Below are 27,047 nucleotides of genomic sequence, written 5' to 3'. Positions count from 1 at the left end.
GACACCAAACAACAGCTGTTATTGACTCCTCCTAGATGCCAGTCCTTGAGCTAAGTGTGCCATTTTATTGATGAGGAGACCGAGGTTCCGTCTACTGGAACTTGTGATGGTCTGACTCCAAAGTCCATGTTCTTTGTAACTGTTTTATTCTCCCTAAACCTCCATGACATTTTCTCCCCGACTCCTGCTCCCTCTTCCCTTGGCCTTTTCTTCAGTCTTCCCCATCTCTTATCTCACTTGCCTCTGCAGAACCCATTTCAATTTCATTTTTCAGCTGATCCTTCTCAGGAGAGTTGACAATGGCATCTTGCTGAGATGAAGGATTTCTTATAGGTTCTGAGCCTCCAGGCCCACACCCTCATGGGAAGTGGATGGGAAGGGGGAGCCCAAGGTAGGGACTCAGGGCAGTGTCTCCAGCCTCAGTGCCCCGGGCACAGCATGGCTGCAGCTTTGGACAAAGGATGCTGGAGTCCTGGGGGTGTGGCTCTTTGGAGGGTGCAGGTGTGTGAGCCACAGCACTGGGTTTCAGGAGCCAGGGTTATGGTCCTCTCACTCCAGACGGCTTAGGACCCGTGCACGCAGAATTCTTGAACTATTCAGTCCAACGTCTCTGCCACCTGCATCATGCTGCTTCTCTCATGTGACCATATATCTCAGAACCCTTGGGTCTGGAAGGAGAACAGCCTTCTGTTTTATTTTTTTTAATGTTTATCTATTTATTTGTTTGACTGCACCGGGGCCTTAGTTGCTACACCTGGGATCTTTGTTGCTGCATGTGGGATCAGTTCCCTGACCAGGGATTGAGCCCAGGCCCCCTACATTGGGAGCATGGAGTCTTAGCCGCTGGACCACCAGGGAAGTCCCAGACGCCAGCCTTCCTTGCTCACCTCCTGGCTTCAGACTCTCAGTCCCCTTTACAGCTCTCAGTGGGTCTGCCTTGGACACGGCTCTATGGCGAGAGCTCCAATCACATATGTAAGTTGTCTGGATTTGAGAGACCCTCCTTACCCCTAGGTGTCCTTTCTTCCTTCTGGGTGACAGGCAGGCACTCTGGGGACACCTCAAGGAGACAGACAGCCACTCTGTCCTGGCCCCGAGTCCTCTGAGCCTCCTGCATCTGGCCCCTGCCCTGGCCCAGGCACCTGCCTCTTCCAGGATGCTCACGGAAGACTCCGAGCTGGTCTCCCTGCCTCCTGCCTTGCCTCTCCCAGCCTACCTCCCCAGATGGCTGGGGTGACATCTGTTAATAAAGTAAGGACCCTGGTGCTTGGCACCACACTCCTGGGTCTTCACCACCCTCTCTCTACCTGACCTCCTGCTCACGGCCCTCTGCCTCAATATTCCTTAAACCGATCTTTGGCTTCAGTGGGAACAGCAGGTGCTATCAAGCGCTAATCTTTCTAGAGTGGTTCAGGTGCCCCTTCCAGGTAGCCTTTCCAGACTTCCCCGCTAGAAGGAAGCTTCCCCATGCTGGGCTCCCCTGGCACTCAGCACATATGGCTATCCATTCTGGCACATGTGCTGGGGACTATAGCAAGGGCTCTTCCAACCAGGGAGGAGCTCAGGGCAGTTGATCAGCCAGGGCTGACCTCAGTTGACTCGGGCGGGCCGTATAAGTGAATGAAGGAATGGATGAACACGTGAAGGACAACCTGACTCTGCACCAAAGCAGACTTTACTGATGCACTGAGGGAGCTGAGTCACAAGGGTGAGCAGGGGGCTGAGGGTGGGCCCCCATAGCCCCCAAGATCCTGGCCCAATACTAGGATGCTTCAGTCTCCTTCTTCCTTTCCTCCTCGTGCTGCTTCTCCAGCGGCCCACACACATCCTAGTGGGAGAAGACAGTGATGGTCAGGGAAGGGTGGGCTGGGCTGGGAAGAAGGCAGGGCCGACTGAGCTCAGGGCTGGGCCTGGCAGTGGGCACGGAGCAGGGGTGAGGGGAGGGCTCTGCCAGAAAGAGACTCTGGGTCTTCGGAGGGGAATGAGCTCTGGACTGCGCGCCAGCCCACGCAGGCCTCCAGCTGGGTGACCTCGGGCAGGTCATTTCCTCTCTCTGCGTCTCAGCTTATTCAGCACTGAAACAGAGGCTCAGACCCTCAACAACTGGCATGTCTGAGCACGTATGCCCTGTCTGCCCTTCTGTTGATCTCCTGGATTCCTCACACCGTTTTGAAGATGATGAGAGAGAGGTTCAGGGCAGCCTGGGGCCTGTCCCCCCAGCCAGCAGATGGGGGAGGTAGGCTGCTGGCCACGGGACCAACTCCGGTGCCTGTGTTCATAAGCTCTTTTCCGAGGTTCCCGAAAAACGGGGGCAGTGATGTGTGCCACTGGTGGCCATGGGAAATGACCTTCAGTGGCAGGCAGATGGAGGTGTTCTAATTTTAATGATCATGAAAGTATTTCACATATATCAAAAAAAGGTAGCCAGCTCATCAGCTCTGTGACTTCAGATATTGCACAGGACAAGACCAAATAAAGCCTTTCATTTAGCACAGATTTAAAAGAAAGCATTAAGAGGATACAGAAAATTCTCAGTTATAGCAAAAATCAAGACAGCGGTCCTCAACTTGCAGTTTGGGTGACTCCAAAACCAGAAGACCTATTGCACATCACTCGGGCATTGGAGGCCTGGGGTGTGGCCGGCAGCGGCTGTAAATGCTCATTCCCTGTACGTGTCTCTTTTCCGTTTGTCACAACTTGGCTCTACTCTTCCCTCCTGTTAGGTTTTTCAGTCCCCCCACACGCTCCAGGCGTCCTCCCTGATTTCCCAGTGACTTTTCCCTCCTGGACACTCATTTACCCCCCGGGGGTTCTACAGGAAAGCCGGTGCTTGAACAGGATGTCCTGTCTCACTGTGCAGCCTTGACTGACAGCTTCCCTCTCTGGGCCTCTGAGGCTGCCCAAGGTGGGACCACCCTCAGGGTGAGCACTACCCCATCCTCCCTGCACTCACCTTCTTCTCGTCGGTGTATGTGATTTCTGATTCCTGGATGCCTATGCACTTGATGACATCTAAGAACTCTTTCTTCTGCTCCTGGCTCACCTCTGGCTTGTCAGCTACAAGAAGGAACAAGGGGCCAGGTGGGGATGCTGGCAGGCCTAAGTGGGAGGCCAGGGAGGGCTGGGGTTCTGGGGATCTAGCCCGGGAGTGGTGGTCCTGGGGTGAGGCTTGGGTGGAATGAGGGCTTGGGACATCTACCATAGAAGGACACCCCCACGTTCTTTGTGCCATTCCAGGAGGCAGCAAGCATGAAGGTCCTGAAGTGCTTGCTGAGTAGCAGGTCACCAAAGTGTTCTCTGCCCGACTCTGAAAAAGAAAAGACTCTGGGGAGACCACGGGAAACCACAACGGGGATGTGCCCAAGGCCACGCAGCCAGTCCGGGGAGGCCAGGGGTTCCCTGGGGCCGCTGGTCCCTCCGTCCTGCCGTGTGCCAGGCTCCGCACCGAGCGCCCTCCATGTTAGGAGCCTCACGTGGACCGTGGCTGTCAAGGCCTTTATCTCCCCATTTTACAGATGAGAAAACCAGACTCAGACAGCAGCCTCGGGGCTGCAAAGTGACATCCGTTCAAGCCCACCGGCTCCTGCGGGGTGAAGTCACTGCCTGCCCCATACAGGCTCCCACCTCAGCTCGCAGAAGATACGGAGTTACTGACTAATACGCAGGACTGGAGCGAGCCTGGGTTTAGATCCTCGTTCTAATTACAAGCTGTGTGGCCGCGGGGAGACTCCTAGACACCTCCGTTTCTCTGTTTCCCCACCTGATCACTACAATGTCCTCCTAGGGTTGTTAGTGAGCATGAAGGGGATTAAACGTAAAGCAGTTCAAACAGTGCCTGGCACGCAGCAAGAACCTGAAAATGCTGGCAGTTATTACTGATTATTTGCTGTGTGCAGGTGCTGGGACCACAGAGATATAGGAAGTCCTGCGGGCCCCTCCTTGAGGCTGGACAACCCACCATCTGCCCTCTCCACACAGCAGCCCTCCACCTGAAGGCTGGCCCTCACCAATTTTAGACAAGGTCCCGTTCTGACGGTAGATGCTTATGGAGCTGCAGTTGTAGACGCACTTGTCCGCGCTGCGGCCAGAGAGACGCGGGGAGAAAAACAGTAAGACAGTCAAAGAGAAGTGCACGATCGCCCAGAGCGGCCAACGAGCCAGATGACAATTAGAGTCAGTGTCCCCTCCCCACCCCCCGCAATTCCATCGATGGGAAGGCTGAGGCTGAGGCCAGGAGGACAGTTGGACTCGCTCAAGGATTTTCTGCAGCTGGGAGAGAAAGTCCGAAGCTGGGGCTGGCGGTGTGGGCTCTCACATGGTCTGGTACTCCCTGACGATCAGCTTGTCCTCCGCGTGCTTGGGCTCAAAGTAAAAGAAAGCCGCCTGGATTGCTCTGGCTGACTCATTGTACTCGGGGTTTCGGAAAGCGGAGCCGATATAAAACCACTTGCCAGAGAGCTGGGGAGAAGCCAGGAATTGGTGATGGAGCCAAATCCTTGATAGTCAGCTGGGATGAGACTTAGCAGATCTCTGCCCTGCTTTTGCAAACAAGGAGACTGGGGCTCGGATGAGGAGTGATCATATTAGAGCTCACTCAGGGAACCAGGTATCTCCCCAAATGCCCCCAACCCCTGGGCAGCCCCTCCCCACCTAGGACAGAATTGTTCCCTGCTGAGGGACCTTGCAAGGAGACGTCTGAGTTTAGAGGTAAAGAAATGTCTCTGGAGGCTGGTCAGAATTTCAGCCCAGGCCCCAGGAGAGAAAAGGCGGGTATCAGGAGGGCAAAGGAAAGCCCGGGGTAGGGGAGGAAAGCAGCTGCCCATAGTGCTCAGGGAGTCAGGCACTTACAAAGTCTATGGTGGCACTGGTAATGGGCGCCGCTGTCGTCAGGTTGGCGCACTCGGGGCTCTGGGCATCCAGCAGGGGAAGGAGACTCAGGACAGCGAGAGCCCAAAGCAGTGCCATGCTGAGACCAGGAGACACCTGCAGCCAAGCCAGCTGGTGGTTGGAAGACGTCAGTGACTTTTAAAGGAGCTGTGGGCGGGTCCCTAGGACCCAGCGGTGACACAATCCGGTGAACTCTTGTGAAATGTCTTGCACAAATCCTTCCGTGCTTCCTGCAAAGCCAGCTGTAGGTAAAGCTTGCAAGCCTGGGTCTAACTTGGGTCCCTACCCTGGAGGAGTCACCAGGGTCCAAAGGTTTGGACCCGAGTGGCACTAGTTAATGTGTTTGGATAATGATCGAGGGGCCTGTAAACAAAGTCTCCTGTTTCCATTCAATTCCTCTTCTATTAAGCACTAAGACTTAAAGGTCAGTCAGTTCAGTTCAGTCGCTCAGTCGTGTCTGACTCTGTGACCCCATGGACTGCAGCACGCCAGGCCACCCTGTCCATCACCAACTCCTGGAGTTTACTCAAACTCAGGTCCATTGAGTTGGTAATGCCATCCAACCATCTCATCCTCTGTCATCTCCTTCTCCTCCCGCCTTCAATCTTTCCCAGCATCAGGGTCTTTTCAAATGAGTCAGCTCTTCGCATCAGGTGGCCAAAGAATTGAAGTTTCAGCTTCAGCATCAGTCCTTCCAATGATTATTCAGGACTGATTTCCTTTAGGATGGACAGGTTGGATCTCCTTGCAGTCCAAGGGACTCTCAAGAGTCTTCTCCAGCATCACAGTTCAAAAGCATCAATTCTTTGGCGATCAGCTTTCTTTATAGTCCAACTCTCTTAAAGGACCCAGCAGTAAATCAAGTGCTGAAGGCAACTTAGAGAGTTCCCAGGCGAGTGTGGTGTATACAGGAATGAGTGAGGGAGGGCTTTAGGGGTAGGCGGTGTGGGCAAACATGGGATCAATCCCAAATGAGTGTGGGGACAACTGTGAACAAAAATCCAGAGGAGCCCCAACTCAATCCTAGAGGCAGGGGCATTTCCAAAAGAAAGGGACCTCTAAGTTGAATGTCTATTTCCAGTATTGAGTGAGTGAGTGAAATTCGCTCAGTCATATCTGACTTTTTGTGACTCTGTGGACTATACAGTCCATGGAATTCTCCAGGCCAGAACACTGGAGTGGGTAGCCATTACCTTCTCCTGGGGATCTTCCCAACCCACGGATCGAACCCACGTCTCCCGCACTGCAGGCACTGAGTTGGTGATGCCTGAAGTGCGTGATTCCTCCTTCTGAGCCACCAGGGAAGAAATGTATTAGGTTGGTCAACAGGGAAACAAATGTACTGGGTTGGCCAAAAAGTTCACTCGTTTTCCCCTAAGACGTTACAGGAGATGAATGACTATCTTGGCCTCTCCGACACTACTCAAACCGCCTCTCAACATCTAAAACAGGAAACGGTCTCTGTGTTTTCTCCACCCGCTGCTGGTTGAGCAGGGAGCTTGCCTTTCTTTTCAGCCATATGTTCCCAGTCCTGGAACAGTGCCCAGCAAGGAGCAGACACTCAGTACAAACCATGGAATAAATAATTCCACTGCTCATTTGCATTTCTATGTGTGATGGAGTCAAATCTATTTGTATAAATAGATTCCAAAAATATTATTATGATAGGCTTACAATTGTGTATTCTTATTCATTTCATATATTTGAATAATTTTTCCTGTGTCAGTGTAGTCAGCAGTTGTAATTTCAATGGATGAATAACCTTTCATTCACTTCCTGGATTCTAACTTCCCTAAACATGTCCTCTCTTTATACCTAGAGCATTTTATTTTATTTTTTTTCCTTTTTTGAGATGCAGTTGCCTATAGCATTTTAGATTGTAATTTTCCCTCTGAAGACATGTCAGAGACCATCCAAATTTCTTTCAAGAGAAAAAAAAGCACATGTCTTTAAAAATACAAGACTTTAGTGATATTTAAAAGCTCCCCCCAATAAATAAAAATAAATAGCCCCCAAGCTACAAACAATTCAGGTATCTGTCAAAAGGAAAATGGGAAAACAAACTGTGGTATTTTTATACAATGGAATAATACTTAGCAACAAAAAAAGAATGAACTACGGATATATATACCAACGTAAATGAATTTCAAAAACATGCCGAACGAAAGAAACCAGACTCAGGCTTCCCTGATGGTCAAGTGGGTGGGAGTCCACCTGTCAATTCAGGGAAACCAGGTTCAATCCCTGGTCCAGGAAGATCCCACGTGCAGTGGGACAAGTGAACCGGTGTGCCAAAACTACCAAGCTCACGCTCTAGAGCTTGTGCTCTGCAACAGTGAGAAGCCCATGCATCCCAGGGAAGAGTAGCCCCTGCTCACTGTGACTAGAGAAAGCCCGTGAACGGTGACGAAGACCCCCCCGCCCACCCCCTGCAAAAAAAAAAGAAAGGAGCTAGACTCAACAGCTCAGGGACTGGACTTCCCTGGTGGTCCAGTTGCTAAGGTAAGACTCCATGCTCCTGATGAGGGGGCCCTGGGTCCCATCCCTGGTCAGGGAACTAGATCCTACTTGCCTCAGCTAAGAGTTCATGTGCCCCACAAATCCCACATGTGGTAATTAAATCCCAGCTGCCACAAGTGACACTCGGTGCAGTCACATAAATAAATAAACATTAAAAAAAAAGACAACCCAGCACACAGACTGTGTGATTCCACTTATATGAAGTTCTAGAACAGTCAAAACTAATTATAATGGTAGAAATCAGATCAGTGGTTGCCTTGGCAATTTGCCCAGAGACACGAGAGAACTTTTTGAAGTAGACGACCATGTTCTATGTTTTCATTCTGGTGGTGGTTACACACATATTGATATGTATATTTGTGAAACAATTTGAGCTGGAAACTGTAAACGTGTGAACTTTATTGTTTGCTGTGCATGCTAAGTCACTTCAGTCGTGTTCGATTCTTTGTGACCCCATGGACATAGCCCACCAGGTTCCTCTGTCTATGTGATTCTCCAGGCAAGAATGCTGGAGTGGGTTGCCATGCCCTCCTCCAGGGGATCTTCCCCACCCAGGGATCGAACCCACGTCTCCAGTGACTCCTGCATTGCAGGGGGTTTCTTTAACCACAGAGCCACTAGGGAAGCCCTTATTGTATGCCTACTGCTGCTGCAGCTAAGTCACTTCAGTCGTGTCCGACTCTGCGCGACCCCAGAGATGGCAGCCCACCAGGCTCCCCTGTCCCTGGGATTCTCCAGGCAAGAACACTGGAGTGGGTTGCCATTTCCTTCTCCAATGCAGGAAAGTGAAAAGTGAAAGTGAAGTTGCTAAGTCGTCTCTGACTCCTAGCGACCCCATGGACTGCAGCCCACCAGGCTCCTCCACCCATGGGATTTTCCAGGCAAGAGTACTGGAGTGGGTGCCACTGCCTTCTCCGTATTGTATGCCTAGCATACCTCAATTAAGTTGATTAAAAAAAAAAAACTTCTCCCCCAAAAGAGAGAAAGCAAAAACATGACAAATCAAAAAGCACTAACAACCTTTAATGCTGTTCTGATATGGCAATGCAAAAATGAGTCTCTCCCTCTATGTCCTTGTCAGAACTATAATTGCCCTTCTTTTTCTTTTTTAATCAGCTCAGTCAGTGTCTTGAACTTGCACTGCTCTAACCGGAGTCTTGCAAACACGACTGGAGCTCTTCAGGAGGGAAGAGTGCAGATAAGGGAGAGGATGATACAAGAAGGATGAAGACAGTCTGTGTGACTGGAGCATATGATGGGGTCAGAGGGATGGAGGCTGATGCTGCGGGTGGGGCTCTTGGTGGGAACCCAGGCTGCAGAGCATGGAAACCAGGCCGAGGAGTTTGCAGTGTCCTCTTAGGGTACCGGGGAGAAAGGGGAAGATTTTAAGTGAGGTGTGTGCGGAGGGGTAATATCAGATTTTCCCTTTAGAGAAAGCCCACTGTCTGCAGTGAGAAGAACAGGGGATGGGGGGACAAGCACAGGAGAAGGGACTTGGCAGAGCAGCTGGGCAGTTGCAGCGGTCCAGGTGTGAGATGATGGAAGTGGGCAGTTTCAAGACACTGTGTAAGGACACGCTGAATACCGCGAGGGGACACTGCTACCGTTAGGCCTGGGCCAATGAGCTTCTTACCTGGAGCCCAGATCTTTCCAGGCCCCCACATATCACACACACATGGACACACACACGCACTCAAGTCCACGCAACAACACACAAGCACCTCTGTCACTTGGGATCTGCTGCCTGGTACTGGCACGGGGTGACCCATAACCCTAAATGCGATTTGTCACAGCCAACCACGTTCAGAGCCCAGGGGAACAAGTCTTCCCATCTTCTGCTCTATCCCTGAAACACCAGGTGCTCTTCCCAAACATCCTGAGGTTTTGAAGGTGGTGCTGACACGGGAGATGGCAGTAGGATTAGGATGGTCTGTGTGGTTGGAGCACGTACTGGGGTCAGAGTGATGACGCCTCCATCACTAAAGACCCACTTCCGAGTCCAGGGAAGATTTGAGTGGACTTAGAGGTAGTGAAACCCAGCAGGACCCTGCAAGGCCCTCATAGGTAAAATAAAAACCTCTCCATTTGCTGTTGACAGAAAGAAAAAAGGGGGGTGTGGTAGGAAGGCTCATGTCTCCTAGGCCTTCTCTGAGTTCCAAAGAGCAGGCTCAAGCAGTTAATGATTAGGACAACATGGACACAGGACTCCTAGTCCCTCCGGAAGGGATGTAGATAACAATTTGATGTTTATCTTTGAGTTGTTTTGCAGAAACTAAGACCTGTACCCAGGTGGAGGATGGGGATGACATCCTGACCACAAGCACGTAGACCCCACACTAGTTGGAACCAGGAAGCTGATGATGGAGATTTCTGAAACAACCTCCTGTTACCTCCCCACCAACCAATCAGAAGAAGATTCACGAGCTGATCACGCATCCTGCACCTCTCTCCTCTTCACCCTTCCTGCCTTTAAACCCTGTGCCCGGCCAGCTAACCAGATGGACTTGAGGCAGGTCTGAGTCTCCATTTACCATGTTGGCACCTCCTTGATTAGCTTTCTCTGCTCCAGACTCTGATGTCTCCATTTGACCTCCCTGTGTGTGGGGTGCACGAGCTTAGATCTGACTACAGAAAAAGACAGATTAATTAGCTTTCTCATTCCTCCCTCTGTACATAAAGGCCATACTTTCTTACCACATTAGCCCTTGCTTCCCAATAGTAATGAGAAACCACTTTTTTTTTTTTTGCAACCTGTGGTTGAGGAAGCCCTCCTGAATTAGAAATAGGCAATATTTGCAACAGTTGCATGTGGTAGCCAAGAAATACTTTGCAATGTGAAATCATTCATGCTCCTCCTAAATTCATGTTTAAGTAGATGGAACACACACTAGGCATGGATCTGATTCTCGGCATCAGCAGCTCGAGGTTGAATGCAAGTGTGGTGAATGAATTTATAGCTTTACAAACTTTTGAACAAGCCTTCATCCATCGATTACATTTCCAAAATGTTAATTTTAAAGAGTCAGTTTTTAAAAACTTTTGATGTATAATGTTTAGTTATTTAGAACAGTGGTCTGCAGGCCTTTATCTGTTCGTGCGCAGAAATGCTAGGGTCGCCCCCTCTGTGGGCGAAGGGTGAACAGGGAGGGCCAGTAAACAGCAGGACTCGGTCTTTCTTTCATCCAGAGCGATTCAGCTCTGGCCTAACCTGCATGCCTCCTGAAGCAAAACCATAGACAGTGGGTGTGATATACAGTAAGTGCCCTGCATACAAACTTGCAAGTTGGGAGCGTGTGTTCCATCGGCACCAGGCGTGAAATCGCAGCTTGCCCTCCGTCTCCTAAGATCCTTCAGCTCTACCATCTCCCACCTCTTCTCGCTCCTGCAGTTGGTGACTCTTGGCTGTTCACTTGACGCCAGCCCCTGTATGCCAGCTGCTGTACTGCATTACTGTACTTTTCAAGGTACTGTGCTGTAAGGTTAAAACTGTTTTATTTTTTGTGTATTGTGTGAAAAGTAATATAAACCTACTACAGTACAGTACTATACAGCCAGTTGTGTTAGTTGAGTGCCTAGGCCCACTTTGTCGGACTCACCAATATACCAGACTTACAAAGGCACTCTCTGAACAGACCTCATTCGTATGTAGGGGACTGACTGTAATAAGAAACATATGCTTGATCTCTACCTCCATTTCTGGTAACAGAGGTCATAAAACTCCTGGGATCTCCAAAGAGATACTTGTCTTTTTGTAGACCAATGAGATGTCCCTTGGCTGGGGTATCCTGGATACCCTCAGAATGGGGACCGACTTTGTGATTAGAGGGTTGAAATTTTCAGCTTCACCCCCTCATCTCTGGGAAGGAAACTGGTGCTGGAGATTGACTTGGTCACTAATGATGAACAACGATTTAACCAACCATGCCCAGGTAAGGGTGCTTTCAGTGAAGTCCTAAATGATGGAGTTGGGACATGTGGAGGTGCTGGGTAGGTGGCCAATCCAAAGAAAGCATGGAAGCCCTGTGCTCTTTCCCACATACCTTGCCCTGGGCATCACTGCTATCTGACTACTCCTGAATTGCATCCTTTTATACTAAACTGGTAATCTAGTAAGCAAATGATTTTCTGAATTCTGTGAGCTGTTCTAATAAATGGTCAAACCCAAAGAAGGGGTTACGGGAGTCCATGATTTAGAGCTGGTGAGTTGGAAGCACAAGGGAAAACCTGGACTTGTGACTGCCATTGCAATGGGGACAGTCTCGTGGGTCTGAGCCCTTAACCTGCAGGATCTGATGCTCACCCTGATTAGTGCTGAAGCCGAGTCTCCCTAAATCCAAGTGTCCTTACTGAGTTTATGATGAATCTCTCTATCCAAACTTTTATTTCCTTTCTTGTTCAACCCCTGTTTCCCTCAGGATTGAGGGGTATCAAAGAAAAGGGGAGATTGAAACTGAGCAGGACCCTGCAGGGTCTTTGCACCTTTCTAAGCCTTTCTTTGAGTTCCAAAGAGCAGGCTTAAGCAGTCAATAAGTAGGACAATATAGACGCAGGACTCCTAGTCCCTCTGGAAGGGATGTAGATAGCAATTTGATGCTTATCTTTGAGCTGTTCTGCAGAAACTAAGACCTGTACCCCGGTGGAGGATGGGGACGACATGCTGACCACAAGCATGTAGACCCTAGACCAGTTGAAACCAGCAGGTTGATGATCAAGAATTTTGAAACATCCCCCTGTTACCCCACCACCAACAAATCAGAAGAAGGTCCACGAACTGATCTCTCATCCTAAGACCCTCTCCCCTAACACTTTCTTTTAAAACCCTTGCTGAACGCCATTGGGGAGTTCTAGTCGCTTGAGCATGAGTTGCCCATTCCTCTCGCTTCGTGCCTGTGGTAAATTCTGGACTTTGCTTCACCACAACCCAGTGTCAGTAGATTGGCTTTGCTGCGTATATGGCAAGTAGAGCCAAGTTTGGTTCCATAACAGTATCAGAACTGAACTGAATTGTAGGATAGTTGGTGTCTTGGGCTTCCCAAGTGTACAGTGATAAAGAATCCATCTGCCAGTGAAGGAAACACAGGGGACATGGGTTCAATCCCCGGATCAGGAAGATATCCTGGAGAAGGAAATGGCAACCCACGCCAGTATTCTTGCCTGGAGAATCCCATGGACAGGGGAGCCTGGTGGGCTACAGTCCATGGGGCCGCAAAGAGTCAGACAAAACTGAGCGACTGAGCGTACATGCAGTTGGTGTCTGGAAAGTCAGAGAATTGCTTGGTGTGGGAGAAATCCACACACTTTGTGGCCAGAAGTATGTGAGCAGAGGAGCGTGAAATGAAAGCTTCCCTTCCAGGGAGTAAGTGGAGTGCCTCCCCTGGGAAGGAGTGAGTGGTCCTCACCATTCTCACCCCCAGGCTGCCCCTTGTGGCAGGCGGGGGTGTGTCTCACACTCCTCCCAAGAGGCATCCAAGCAGTTTCTCCAAGCACACCCAGCCCTCATCCTCACACAGTACAATTTTCTCCATCTTTTTATTGATACATTTCAAGGATGGTTTGGAACCTCCATGAACTGAGGTCTTAAGCAGCCCTCCCCAGCCTGCCCTTCCATCTGTCCCTGGCACAATGTCAAGAGAAGTTTGGCAGGAAAGAGACAGAAAAGCAATCAGGGCAGGGTAGGGTGCTGGTAAAGGAGTTGTCCTAGTTTTGTTGTTGTTGTTCAATTGCTAAGTCATGTCCAACTCTTTGAGACCCCATGGACTGCAGCCTGCCAGGCTTTCCCAGCCCTCAGCATCTCCTGGAGTTTGCCCAAGTTCATGTCCACTGAATCAGTGATGTCATCCAACCATCTCATCCTCTGTCGTCCCCTTCTCCTTCCGCCTTCAATCTTTCCCAGCTTCAGGGTCTTTTCCAGTGAGTCAGTTGTTTGCATCAGGTGGCCAAACTACCTGATGCTTCAGCATCAGTCCTTCCAAAGAGTATTCGGGGTTGATTTCCTTTAAGATTGACTGGTTTGATCTTTCTGTCCAAGGGATTCTCAAGTCTTCTCCAGCACCACTGTTTGAAAGCATCAATTCTTTGGTGCTCAGCCTTCTTTATTGTCCATCTCTCACATTCATACATGACTACTGAAAAGACCGTAGCCTTGACTATATGGACCTTTGTTGGCAAAGTGATGTCTTTGCTTTTTAACACACTGTCTAGGTTTGTCATAGCTTTCCTGACAAGAAGCAACCATCTTCTGATTTCATGGCTGCAGTGATTTCAGAGCCCAGGAAGAGGAAATCTGTCACTGCTTCCAACGTTTCCCCTTCTATTTGCCATGAAGTTATGGGACGAGATGTCCTAGCTTTCAGTTCAGTTCAGTTCAGTCGCTCAGTTGTGTCCGACTCTCTGTGACCCCATGAATCACAGCATGCCAGGCCTCCCTGTCCATCACCAACTCCCAGAGTTCACTCAAACTCATGTCCATAGAGTCAGTGATGCCATCCAGCCATCTCATTCTCTGTTGTCCCCTTCTCCTCCCGCCCCCAACCTTTCCCAGCATCAGAGTCTTTTCCAGTGAGTCAACTCGTCCCATGAGGTGGCCAAAGTATTGCAGTTTCAGCTTTAGCATCAGTCCTTCCAGTGAACATCCAGGATTGATCTCCTTTAGAATGGACTGGTTGGATCTCCTTGCAGTCCAAGGGACTCTCAAGAGTCTTCTCCAGCACCACAGTTCAAAAGCATCAATTCTTCAGCGATCAGCTTTCTTCACAGTCCAACTCTCACATCCATACATGACCATAGGAAAAACCATAGCCTTGACTAGACGGACCTTGGTTGGCAAAGTAATGTCTCTGCTTTTTATTATGCTTTCTAGGTTGGTCATAACTTTCCTTCCAAGGAGTAAGCGTCTTTTAATTTCATGGCTGCAATCACCATCTGCAGTGATTTTGGAGCCCCAGAAAATAAAGTCTGACACTGTTTCCACTGTTTTTCCATCTATTTCCCATGAAGTGATGGGACCAGATGCCATGATCTTTGTTTTCTGAATGTTGAGCTTCAAGCCAACCTTTTCACTCTCCTCTTTCACTTTCATCAAGAGGCTTTTGAGTTCCTCTTCACTTTCTGCCATAAGGGTAGTGTCATCTGCGTATCTGAGATTATTGATATTTCTCCCGGCAATCTTGATTCCAGCTTGTGCTTCTTCCAGCCCAGCGTTCTTCATGATGTACTCTGCATATAAGTTAAATAAGCAAGGTGGTCCTAGCTTTACCACTTGCTAACTGTGTGACCTTGGGCAAGTTATCTAACTTCTCTTGTCTCAATTTCCCTAGCTGTAAAGTGGGGATAATAGTAATAAATTCTACTCATTGGATTGTTACGCACATTCAATCTGTTCACATTTAGATGAACTAAATATTAGATGAAACAAACTTGCTTCTAAGGGTTCTCCTATTATAATAATCATCACCATCTGTTTAATGAGAAGTGGGGTGGTGAAGAAGGAAAGACAGATTCCTGCATTATATAAATACTTCGGTTGATTGCAAGTTACATCCCCCTTCTCAAGATACCAACATGCAAAAATATGTCTCTGTTAGATTCACGAAATAGCTCCCCACCCTGCATTAGATACATGAGAAAACCAGTGACCTGGGTCAGGAAGATGCCCTGGAGAAGAAACTGGCAACTCACTCCCGTATTCTTGCCTGAATAATCCCATGGACAGAGGAGCCTGGAGGGCTACAGTCCATGGGTCGCAAAGAGTCAGACATGGCTGAGTGACTAACACCCACACAGAGGGTTCAGGTGACAGGATGAAACGGTGAGGTTTCGATACCCAGGGAAAGGCACACTCTGAAATGATTCACTTCCTAAGAAAACCACTTTATACATATTTCTGGGCATTTTATACAAGCCAGGGCTGAGCTCTGTGTCTGACAACTAATACGTGATCTTCTGCATGAGCCACCACAAGAATACACCAGCAGAGCAAACAGTCTGAATTAAGAACTTTGTGTCTGGACTGAGGAAATACCCCCAAAATATTTGCCTAAGTCCAGATCCTGTTTTGTGATCTTGTGCAACTTATGTAACCTCTTTGGACTTTAGTTCCCTCATCAGAAGAGCCAGGGCAATAACACGTGTCTCTGAGACTGTGCGTGAGATGAACATGGGTCACATTCTACGTGACTCCTAGTTCACAGAAAGTGTGCAAGAAAGTGTAACCCCTGTTATTTTGAAGAGTGTTATTAGGGGTTGAACCATATGAAAACTGGATTTTAGAGATAAAAAAAAAAGTTGAATATCATTTCATTTCACCTGGTTCATCCAACTATTGTATTAATAGAACAATCACTTGGTCTGTGGTTGGCAAGCAGGGAAAGATATGTCATCCCCAGAGAGAATGACTTGCCCAGAGCCACATGACAGGAAGCCGAGACTGGAATCCGCCTGCCAGCCTCGCCCCCTTCTCTCCTGTCCCTTTGTCACTTACCCAGCACCAGGCTGCTGGTCATTGTGAAATATGGCTGTCCTTGGCTAGGGCTTGATTCACTGGGGACAGAGTGGACGCAGGCCTGGGCTTTCCCCTGGGGATGTGCGCCTTAGCTGTGTCGGGAAGGGCTGTCTTCTGTCCCTGACACTTTCTACCTGCCCTTGCTGGGAACAAACTGGCCCCGTTTCAGTGGCTTCCCCGGTCAGGTCACAGAGGCCTCCTGAAGGGAGCCTGTGCCAAGGGTGCTGAGCAGCGTAGCTTTAGCATAACTCCTCTTCTCTTCTCCCTCTGGCCCTTCTTCCTGCCTCTCTCAGCTTTCACGTCTTCATGACTGACGACTCTCCGGAACTCAGCCTGGGTTGCACACCTCTGACCTGTCCTCTCAGTTCGGTCAGTTGCCCCTGGACAGCTCCGCTCGAGTGCCCCATCGCAGCACAGACTCCATCTGGCCACTGCAAACCCTGCTCTCCTGTACAAACCTGTGGCTTGCCCTATTCCTAACCCAATACCCCAGGCTTCCCCTGACCCTCTGGTACCACTTTGAACTACTTGTATGCAAGCATGCTAAGTCACTTCAGTCACGTCTGACTCTCCGCGACCCTATGGACTGTAGCCTTCCAGACTCCTCTGTTCACGGGATTCTCCAGGCAAGAATACTGGAGTGGGTTGCCAAGCACTCCTCCAGTGGATCTTCCCAACCCTGGGATCGAACCTGTGTCTTTTACGTCTCCTGCATGGGCAAGCTGGTTCTTTACCACTAGTGCCACCTGGGACTCCTTGCTACTCCCCAGATATGCACTGCTTCTTTACTTCCAGGCCTTAACTGTTCCCTCTCCTCCCAATGCCTTTCCTTGTCTGACTAACCTCTATTCATTTTCTCTTAGCCTTAGCTTGTGATGATTCATTTTATCTCAATTTAAATGAATCATGGGGTACCTCTTTGTCAAACAGGAAAGTGTATCTAGGATGTGAAAATCTCCAGGCCATTCCAAACCACAAATCCTGGGCTCCATGGATGGAATTCTTACAGTCACCACAGGACAGTGGCTCCAGGGGCTCGCAGTCTGGGATAGATGCCAGGATGGGGAGGGTAGAGAAGACCCAGCTATGGCCTGATGACCTAGAACCTTACAGCTAGTCTTTAAAACATCAAATCCTGGATATGAGCTCAACTTCTCATGATTTGTTCTTTCTTGTAAACGAGAAGGGCAGAAATGTTCTGATTTCTCCAACATCCCAGGAAAGGAGGAACAAGCTAAAGAAGAAAGTACTCTGAACTGATTCAGGAGATACGGGTTTCAGGTCTGACAGGTATAAGTATGTCCCAAATACTGGATGGGACATGTGTGTGTGTGCATGTGTGTGTGCGCGCTCAATTGCTTTGTCGTTCTGGTTCTCTGGGACCCCATGGACTGTAGCCTGTCAGACTCCTCTGTTCATGGAATTTTCCAGGCAAGAATACTGGAACAAGTTGCCATTTCCAACTTCAAGGGATCTTCCTGACCCAGGGATTGAACCTTTATCTCTTGTGTCTCCTGCATTGGCAGGAGGATTCTTCACCACTAGAGCCATCTGGGAAGTCCTGACTGGGACATACTTATGCTAAAAACATACTTACTGTTTATCTGAAGTTCAGATTTATCTGTGTGTCCTGTATATTTATGCACTGACTCTGGCTAACTCTGTCTCCTAGGTTCTCATTCACTTCTTCCGAAGCAGGTGCTGCGAGGGCTTCTCTCAAGAATGTCACAGGTAAGAATTGTTCACATTGAAGCACTACTAATAATCACCAAAAGATGGAAACAACCCACAGGTTATCAAAGGATGAATGAGTAAACAGAATTTGGTCTATCCACGCCATGAAATACTATTCAGTTGTGAAAAAGAATGCAGCCTTGATCCATGCTATAAGGATGAAACTTGAAAACATTATGCTTCATGAAAGCATTCATTCACAAAAGGTCAGATACCATTAAGATTCCATTTACACAAAATATCCATAGTCGACAAATCCATGGAGGCCTGGAAAGCAGATTAGAGATTTTCCAGGGGCATGATTCAACAGTACGTGAACCGTGATCTTCCAGATGCTCAAGCTGGATTTAGAAAAGGCAGAGAAACCAGAGATCAAATTGCCAACATCCACTGGATCATCAAAAAAGCAAGAGAGTTCCAGAAAAACATATATTTCTGCTTTATTCACTATAAAGCCTTTGACTGTGTGGATCACAATAAACTGTGGAAAATTCTGGAAGAGATGGGAATACAAGACCACCTGACCTGCCTCTTGAGAAATCTGTATGCAGGTCAAGATGCAACAGTTAGAACTGGATATGGAACAACAGATTGGTTCCAAATTGGGAAAGAAGTACAGCAAGGCTGTATATTGTCATCCTGCTTATTTAAATTATATGCAGAGTACATCATGAGAAATGCTCGACTGGACGAAGCACAAGCTGGAATCAAGATTGCCGGGAGAAATATCAATAACCTCAGATAAGCAGATGACACCACCCTTATGGCAGAAAGTGAAGAGGAACTAAAAAGCCTCTTGATGAATTGAAAGAGGAGAGTGAAAAAGTTGGCTTAAAGCTCAACACTCAGAAAACTAAGATCATGGCATCTGGTCCCATCACTTCTTGGCAAATAGACGGGGAAACAGTGGAAATAATGAGAGTTTATATTCGGGGGCTCCAAAATCACTGCAGATGGTTACTGCAGCCATGAAATTAAAAAATGCTTGCTCCTTGGAAGAAAAGCTCTGGTCAACCTAGACAGCATATGAAAAAGCAGAGACATTACTTTACCAACAAAGGTCTGTCTAGTCAAAGCTATGGTTTTTCCAGTAGTCATGTATGGATGTAAGAATTGGACTATAAAGAAAGCTAAGCGCTGAAGAATTGATATTTCTGAATTGCAGAGTTGGAGAAGACTCTTGAGAGTCCCTTGGACTGCAAGGAGCTCCAACCTGTCCATCCTAAAGGAAATCAGTCCTGGGTGTTCATTGGAAGGACTGATGCTGAAGCTGAAACTCCAATACTTTGGCCACCTGATGCAAAGAACTGATTCATTTGAAAAGACCCTGATGCTGGGAAAGATTGAAGGCAGGAGGAGAAGGGGACGACAGAGGACGAGATGGCTGGATGGCATCACCGACTCAATGAACATGGGTTTGAGTAAACTCCGGGAGTTGGTGATGGACAGGGAGGCCTGGCGTGCTGCGGTTCATGGGGTCGCAAAGAGTCGGACACGACTGAGCGACTGAACTGAGCTGCCTTTCTTCATTCCGCTCTTGCGCTCCTTTTGCTGCTCTCTTGAGGTCTTTCCTTCTCACACAGGCCATGTCTTGCAAGTCTTTGTTTGGACTCGTTCTTCTTCAGGTAATCCAAGGAATCGTAAATCATGCCAAAGCCAAGAGAGACTCTTGGGCGTCTTCAACACTGTAGTCTGGCCACCACCAAAACGGGTTCTGAATTCAGACACGAAGATGACATCTGGTGTGGCCTCGTACATTCTGGCCAGTTCCCCACATTTTCTGTTTCAGGTACTGTTGTCTTTTCCGGGTGAAGCACATCGGTGACCGTGCGTCTCTGCTGAAACAGCGGGCCGCTCATAAACTGCCTGGTTCGGATAGTTACCGGGTCGTTCATGATGGCGGCTGACCTTCAAGCCCCTTTCTGCTCTTCTAAGGCACCAGGGTTGTGATGCTGTTACAGCAGCCTTAAGAAACCAGTGGGACCCTGCAGGACCCAACTCCCTCATTTTTAGGCCCTCTCACTCTGAGGCACCATCTCTCTCCCTATCCCCTCTCCTTTGGGGGAAGCTGCATAAACAGGGCACCCCACCACCCCTCCACCCCTCTTCCAACCCTCAGCCATGCCAGAAACTTCCCTCTGGTCTCTTCAAAGAAGCACACAGCCACAAGTGCGTCATTCCGTTGCCTCAGTTTTAAATATTTATTTAAAATCCAGAAGGGAAAAGGAGAAACAGAACCCACTTGGGTTTTAACACATTGACATGTGGACAGAGACGTGAACGAGGACAGCAGAGAAACCCAAGGACAAGACAGACGCCAGGACAGAGGCCAGGTGGAGACTGGCGGCTTGGGAGACCAGTGCTGAGATGAGGCCCGAGCTGCTACAAAAAACGCACTTCCGGCAGCAAGGGGGCAGTGGGCGGGGCAGGGAGACGGGAAGTGGGGGCAGGGGAGGGTGGGCCAGAGTGAGGTATTAAATAAGGAAAACCAAATCCAATTCCCGAAGAGACACAACTTTAGAAAGAAAAAAAAAAAAGAGACACAAATAAGACTTTCACATAAAATTTCCCCTTCTATAAAAATAATTCCATAGTCAAAATGACCTCAGAAATCCAACCTGGATGCTGACTGGTTCACTGATCCAGGACAATTCAGACTACCCTGGTGAGCCCTGCCATGTTGAACTCTGAGATTCCTGCAACAAGCCTTTCTCCTGCGCCCGCATTTACACTTGAAGTTAGCAACACTGGGTTCCTACAGAATTCAATGATGGTGAAAAAGCAAGAGTGATGACTGTTATCTTGGAAGGATAAGCTCCAGAATGGAAGACCTTAGGAGACGGTCTGTGCCTTCATGAGATGGGTCCGTATTTACATTCCACCTCCAAGGCCGGTCCTGACCCAGCGCCATTCTCCTCACTGGTTTCTTCAAGGTTGAAGCTCAAGGTCAGGACTCCCCAGTCTAGATCACGCCATCCAAGATAAGCTAACTTCCCTCCAAGACCAAGAAAGGCCAAAATAAGATCCTTCATGCTCAGGCCTCCCCCTGCCTTCAGAGGACAAGCATTTCAAAGTCCGTAAGTTAAAAGGTAAATCTTTCCTACTTCTGTTTCTGGTTGTTTTTTGTTTTTGTTTTTTTGCTTTGCTTTTTTTTTTTTTTTTTTTTACTTTTACCTTCTTTCCCCACCTCCTTAACAGATTACCTGATGAGCACAAGGGTGACACTAGGAAAATTTTAAAAATTCCCCGAACTTTGTCATTTGGAGGAGAGAGAAAAATGTGGATGAAAGCCCACATCTAAATGTTTCTTCAAAGTCTGTGGCAAAATGGTAGCACCTTCAGAATCTTAAATAGAGTTGTTTTTTTTTTTTTCCTTAAAAAATCACATACACTACAAGACAATTGTGAGCACCAGCGATTTCACAGCGGGAGGTAGCAGACGTGGACACCCTCAGCCCCGAGGATCTCACCTCTCCCTCTCTGCATCCATCACTTCCCACCCCCTGGCTGCTCTTTCCCCTTCTCACCTCTTTCTTAGATGAAAAAAAAAAAAATAGTACCGCGCCTTCTTTGTGTCTGTTTAAATAATAATATATATACTTCTTTCTTTCCTTTTCTCCTTTTTTCATGTCTCCTCACTAATATTGCACATCAAAGCTCCCCGGCAGGGACCAGCTGACAAGGTGCCCCCTTCTCTCAAGCTGGCTGGAAGGTGGGGCTCTTTGGGCAGGAAGCTGGGCAGGGAAGGGGGTGGCCGCAGAGCTGGGAGACAGGCCGTGGGGCTCAGGTGGGTTGCAGGCCCAGCTTGCTCTGGCCGGCTCTTTGGTTGGTGTTTGGGGCTGAGTTGGGATCAGCTGTTCCCAAGGACACTCCGTGTGTCCCGCTACCCTTCAGCCTCTTCCACTGGGCAGACAACAGCTGGGGTCTGCTCAAGGATCCCTGGGCAGGTGAGCTGCCTTTCCTGGGCCCACCTACCCCTAGGTACTCTCCCTTTTCCTCTTTCTCCTCTTCCCTCCTCCTCGAGGCCTAGAGGAGCCAGGAGGTCAGAGGTCAGAGGAAGCACGCAGGTCCAACTTCGAGGCGGTACTGCTTCCCTGATGAGGCAGGAGGGAGGTTGTCCACGCCAACAATGGGCAGCTGCTGGGGGTCCTGGGTCCGGAAGGTGAAGAGTGTCTGATGCCAGCGGCCATCCTGGACCTGAGGGTAGAGGGAAAGGGGTACACACACATCCATCATGGTCCTCATCATGGATCACGTGCCTTTTCCCATCATCTTTCTTCTTCTTTTTAAAATATTTATTTTCTTTTTGGCTGCACTAAAGTTTTTGTGTTTTGTTTGTTTTTTTTGCTGTGCGAGGGCTTTCTCTAGTTGCAACGAGCCGGGGCTACTCTCTAGTTACACTGCACGGGCTTCTCATTGCCACAGCTTCTCCTGTTGCAGAGCATAGGCTCTAGGGTGCCCAGGCCTCAGCAGTTGTGGTACACGGGCTTAGCTGCTCTGAGACATGTGGGACCTTCCTAGGCCAGGAATCGAACCGTGTACCCTGCATTGGCAGGTGGGTTCTTAACCACTGGACCACCAGGAAAGTTCTCCCTTTCATCATCTTTCTTCACAATTTTTAATGTCCACATGGCATTTCACTGTCACAATGACCTGTTTGTGTCCATTTAGATTGCTTCCACTATTTTGATTCCTATACATAAAGCTGTCATGAATATCATTGTAGCTAAACTTGTGCACATTGTTACCTTAGAACAAATTCCAGAAGTATCAATAGATTTGCTGGATCAAATGATAGGTACATTTGTAAGGCTCTGGATATATATTGGAGATATATATGTAGCTGCTGCTCTGAAAACCTCTACCAATTTATTTTTAATTTTTCCAAATAGCTTTGTGTGAGAGTGTTGGGTTTCTCCACATCCTCAGTAACACTGTGCATTACTGGTTTTGTTTAATATCGTGAGACTGGTTTTTTGGACGACCTTCTGTCTCCCTCTTCAATTACAACCCAGCCTGTTTTAAGCCCCGGAAAACAACCAGGTTAAGAGAAGAAATTAACCAGAGGGCAGGGGGTAGAGAGAAGAGTAGAAATATATCCTTTTATAAGTAGCCTTGCAAATAAGTCCCAATCTACCAGCCCAGACCTTCCCTTGAAAGTTTCCCAGGGAGGAAAGAGGATGCAAGCAATTATATAAAATTGCTATAAAAAATTATTACACAAAGATTAAAAACTATATGCACACTAATATATATATTATAGTGTAGTATAAAATTATACTAATATATATTATAGTATAAATTATAGCATGGTATACTAATATAGTATATGTTATACTAATATAGTATAGTATAAAATTGTTACATATAAGAACATGTTTTTACACCTGTCTGTGCATAAGGGGCCTATGAGGGGCCCCAAGAGTTACCTTGCAGCCATCCATGGACACTTCTGGACTGAACTGACCCCCGGCCTCAAAGATCTGCCCGTTCCAGGCCCGGAAGCGCACAGCCTGCTTAGCTGGGGTCTGCCCAGTACCCTCCTGCCACACGGTCATGTTAAGGCAGTGGATGGTGATCTGCTGTGTCACCTCAGAGCTTAGCAGGTGCAGAAAATTCATCTGGACCCGGCTGATGGCAAACTCCACCTGTGGAAGAGACACAGTGGTCAGGCAGGGTTGGACTTGGCTGCCCACCACTCTCCGAATTCCTCTCCTTCCTCTGGAAGGTCCAGGCACAAGCCCTTTCCTGGGAAGTAATTCCCAGCCATGGTCCCAGAGGTGTTGCTCACTCGAAAGGCAGAAATACTGAGGTGGGTGTGAGTGAGTCCCACAGCCAAGGAGTAAGGAAGGGAAAGAACCAGGTCTGCCTGACTCCAGCCAGAGCTGTGAGGGTCCTGATGTACTGTCTCCGGGGCTGAGCTGGGATACAGAGGCTCAGAGAGGGAGAGGATCTTGCCCAGGATCAAAAGGCTCTTAGAGGGCAAAGGACAGGAGAAGTGGCTTCACCACATTTCTAAGTCCCAAGCTCCAGGTAGGGTGGGGTGGGTGCTGCTGGAAAAGACAGACTGACAGCAAATAAAAAGACAGGATTTAGGGCTTAAATGGCTGTATTGTAAGTCCTGACAGTTGGGTTTTCTTTTTGTGTGTGTGATGCGAGTGCCTGACTTAAGCTTTGATTGCTGAGACATCCACTTCAAAGAGGCATCCACTTCAAAGACAGACTACTTCCTATAAATACCCTGCCAGTCACAGGACTAGATAAAGAGCCAGGCCACCTCCAGTACTGAGGCTCCTTTGTTTTTGAGCTCTGGATTGATTTCAGTAACCAACCACTTGGGCTACTTCTTTTTTCTCTCTCCATGCTTTAAATTCTGGCCCTTATATTTTAAATTCACCAATGAAGACTGAGCCTACGAAACCTTAGTGCACCCCCACCCCAATAAAAGTAGAACCCCAGGCCCATGCACCGTCTCTCTCTCTCTACCCGTGACCCCAGTGTGTGGCTCCAGGTGGGCTGTGTAAATTCCAGGTCCTGTAAGTAACAAACCTTTACTTTTTTCCAAGTTTCCTGATAGTTATTGCTGAAGGTCATCTTGAAATCGTAATAAGAACCACGAAGGCTGGTCCGACCATGACATGGTTATTGATAGATTGAGAGGTACATGACAGTTGGCGTAGTAGGCCGGACTGCACAATCTCCCTTGCAGTCCATGGAGAGGAGGCCCTTGACCTGCAGCTTGCTTACTAACCACCTAATTCAGGTGGGTGTTAGCATCGCGAAAGGAATCTGCCTCACTGCTGTGTGTTTTCGCACATTGCTGCGATTGCTGTTTAGTCACCAGTCCATGTCCGACTCTTTTGCAACTCCATGGACTATATACAGCCCACTAGGCTCATCTAGTCATGGGCTTTGCCAGGGAAGAATACTGGAATGTATTGCCATTTCCTTCTTCAGTGGCTCTTTCCGACCCAGGACTCAAACCCGCAGCTCCTGCTGCATCTTCTGCATTGCAGGCAGATTCTTTACTGCTGAGCCACTGTGGAAGATCCAACCCAAAAGGTCACGCCTGCCTTGATAATCTGACAGACTTCCCAGAACAGTGTGATCGAGGCCATAGGCTCTTACTAGCCACTGAGACCACTGATTATTAAGGCCTTGTTGTTTAGTTGCTCAGTCGTGTCTAACTCTTTGCGACCCCATGGACTGCAGCATGCCAGGCTTCCCTGTCCTTCACCATCTCCCGAAGCCTGCTCAAACTCATGTCCTTTAAGTCAGTGATGTCATCCACCCATTTCATCCTCTGTCATCCCCTTTTACTCTTGCCTTCAATCTTTCCCAGAATCAGGGTTTTTTCTAACGAGTCAGCTCTTCGTATTAGGTGGTCAAAGTATAAGAGCTTTAGCTTCAGCATCAGTCCTTCCAATAAATATTCAGGGTTGATTTCCTTTAGGATGGACTGGTTTGATCTCTTTGCAGTCCAAGGGACTCTCAAGAGTCTTCTCCAGCACCACAAGACAAAAGCATCAATTCTTCGACACTCAGCTTCCTTTATGGTCCAATAAAGGCCTTCCGTTCTGTTCTGTCACTCAGTCGTGTCCGACTCTTTGTGACCCCGTGGACTGTAGCCTACCAGGTTTCTCCGTCCATGGGATTCTCCAGGCAAGAGTACTGGAGTGGGTTACTGTTTCCTTGACAATTAATGTGTATAAAGGTCCGCTGGGTAGGTTAGATCCCTGGGTCAGGTAGATCCCCTGGAGAAGGAAATGGCAACCCACTCCTGTATTCCTGCCTGGGAAATCCCATGGACAGAGGAGCCTGGCGGGCTACAGTCCATGGGGTGGAAAGAGTCGGACACAAGTTAGCAACTGAACAACAACAAAAGGTCCTCCATGCCTCAAGGGCAGAGTTAAGGACAGTGAATTGGATCACAAGGCTATGTCATTGCCCAAGGAAGGGTTCTGGGATAAAGGCATAAGAGAAATATTCCTGTACATGGGGAGGATAGGAGACCTCCACTTGCAACCATAGAGTTGGTGGTTGTGCCAGAAAAGTGAAATAGCCTCGCAACTGGAAACCAGTTGACCACCAGATGGCAGACATAACAGAGATCTACGGTCTCCAAGGTCCAAGCTTCATTCATCGCTGGCATTCTTCATCCCTGACCCAATGGGGTATTATGGCTCCTATCCCTGCTGTGATGTTACTAAAAGAATTAACAGGCAAATATAAATGTCCTAAACATCTGATGTCAGCATCTCCTAAGACCCCTGAAAGGGTTTCTTGATAAATGCAAAACCCCATGGAAGCATCCCACGGGGCAAACCAACATGCCAAGTCTCTGATATCACATTCCAGGGGCCTGAGGGCTTTTCCCAAAGACCCTGCACACATCATGTGAGTGGACGCAGACCTCAATCCCGAAGAGGTCTCTTGGAACACCCTGGGAAGGAAAGTGGCCAGCTGTGAAGACGGTTCACAGTGGTGCCATCCAAACTTTTCCTGTAACCCACTTTGGATTAAGATAATAGGAGAAAATCAAGAAGTAGAAACTGAGATGAAAAACTATACCTTAAATGAAATTCAAATTTTTCTTAAATATTTTATGCAGCAGGATGGAAAGAAAGGAGCTAATTGGCTATTTGGGAGTGTTGATTTGTTTGTTTTAGGCCCTCAATTGTTATTTAAGGCTGCAAAATGCATCAACTGGCCAATATCGCTAAAGATCCTAAAATCCATAATTTTTCTTAAAGATCCATCTGGGCTATATGCTCATTTCCTCCAAGATCTTCAGCTCCCTGGGCTTTCCCCTGAACAAAGCAGAACTAAGAAACACACCTCATAAGGCATCCCTTAAGGGAAACCTGAAAAGGGTTATCTAGCCATCTTGGATAAGAAAGAGGGAGCTGGGAAGGCAAAGGACCCTAGACCACTGATACTCCACCAGGGCCCCTCCTCTCCTGGATGTTTATTCTTGGCGTGGTTGCATCCTTCCATCACAGTGATCACTGCTAAGGCTCACAGTGAATGGAAAACATTAAGATGAGGCCCATCTCCTGTTGCACAAAATTGGCCTGAACTAGTGGGTTTTTCTCACTGGAAAAGACTCTGATGCTGGGAAAGGTTGGGGGTGGGAGGAGAAGGGGACGACAGAGAATGAGATGGCTGAATGGCATCACCGACTCTGTGGACATGAGTTTGAGTGAACTCCAGGAGTTGGTGATGGACAGGGAGGCCTGGCGTGCTGTGATTCATGGGGTCGCGGAGAGTCGGACACGACTGAGAGACTGAACTGAACTGAACTGAGTGGGTTTACCATTTCCACAGTTGTGGTTATCCAGATGACCCCCTCTTCATTTTCAACTCCAAAGAGGCCCCATTTGACCCAGGGAATTATTTTAATAGA

General features: G+C 48.3%; 2 protein-coding genes and 1 pseudogene across 2 annotated transcripts in view; all 3 read right to left on the bottom strand.

Annotated features, from left to right (window-relative positions):
* Nucleotides 1-1,657: 1,657 nt before the first annotated feature.
* Nucleotides 1,658-4,995, bottom strand: LOC129557098 (alpha-1-acid glycoprotein). The gene is made up of 6 exons (XM_055427666.2): nt 4,849-4,995; nt 4,316-4,458; nt 4,008-4,078; nt 3,200-3,307; nt 2,954-3,057; nt 1,658-1,828 (listed from the first exon to the last, which is right to left on the bottom strand). The coding sequence occupies exons 1-6, from the start codon at nt 4,963-4,965 to the stop codon at nt 1,763-1,765; spliced, it is 609 nt and encodes a 202-aa protein (XP_055283641.1). The 5' UTR covers nt 4,966-4,995; the 3' UTR covers nt 1,658-1,762.
* Nucleotides 4,996-19,167: 14,172 nt separating this feature from the next.
* On the bottom strand, nt 19,168-19,536 carry LOC148777508 (small ribosomal subunit protein eS24 pseudogene; annotated as a pseudogene).
* Nucleotides 19,537-19,828: 292 nt separating this feature from the next.
* COL27A1 (collagen type XXVII alpha 1 chain) overlaps nt 19,829-27,047 on the bottom strand; it is a 154,515-nt gene continuing 147,296 nt past the window's right edge. The window contains exons 60-61 of the mRNA XM_055427661.2: nt 23,071-23,289; nt 19,829-21,838 (exon numbers count right to left, since the gene is read on the bottom strand). Of these exons, the coding sequence (XP_055283636.2) occupies nt 21,692-21,838; nt 23,071-23,289 (366 nt within the window). The 3' untranslated portion in view covers nt 19,829-21,691. The remainder of the gene's footprint in view (nt 21,839-23,070; nt 23,290-27,047) is intronic.

This window comes from Moschus berezovskii, chromosome 7, assembly GCF_049115385.1.
Source record: "Moschus berezovskii isolate FMDL1 chromosome 7, NW_MosBer_1.0, whole genome shotgun sequence".
In the NCBI taxonomy this organism is placed as follows: domain Eukaryota; kingdom Metazoa; phylum Chordata; class Mammalia; order Artiodactyla; family Moschidae; genus Moschus; species Moschus berezovskii.
The sequence above is the reverse complement of the archived record's forward strand: the minus strand, read 5'-3'. Positions and strand labels throughout refer to the sequence as shown.

Coding starts and splice junctions, on each gene's coding strand:
- LOC129557098 (XM_055427666.2), bottom strand. CDS start 4,965: ATGGCACTGCTTTGGGCTCTCGCTGTCCTGAGTCTCCTTCCCCTGCTG. Junction 4,459..4,848: donor CCAGTGCCACCATAGACTTT/GTAAGTGCCTGA, acceptor GCTTCTCCCCAG/CTCTCTGGCAAGTGGTTTTA. Junction 3,058..3,199: donor CGTGGGGGTGTCCTTCTATG/GTAGATGTCCCA, acceptor TCCTTCTTGTAG/CTGACAAGCCAGAGGTGAGC.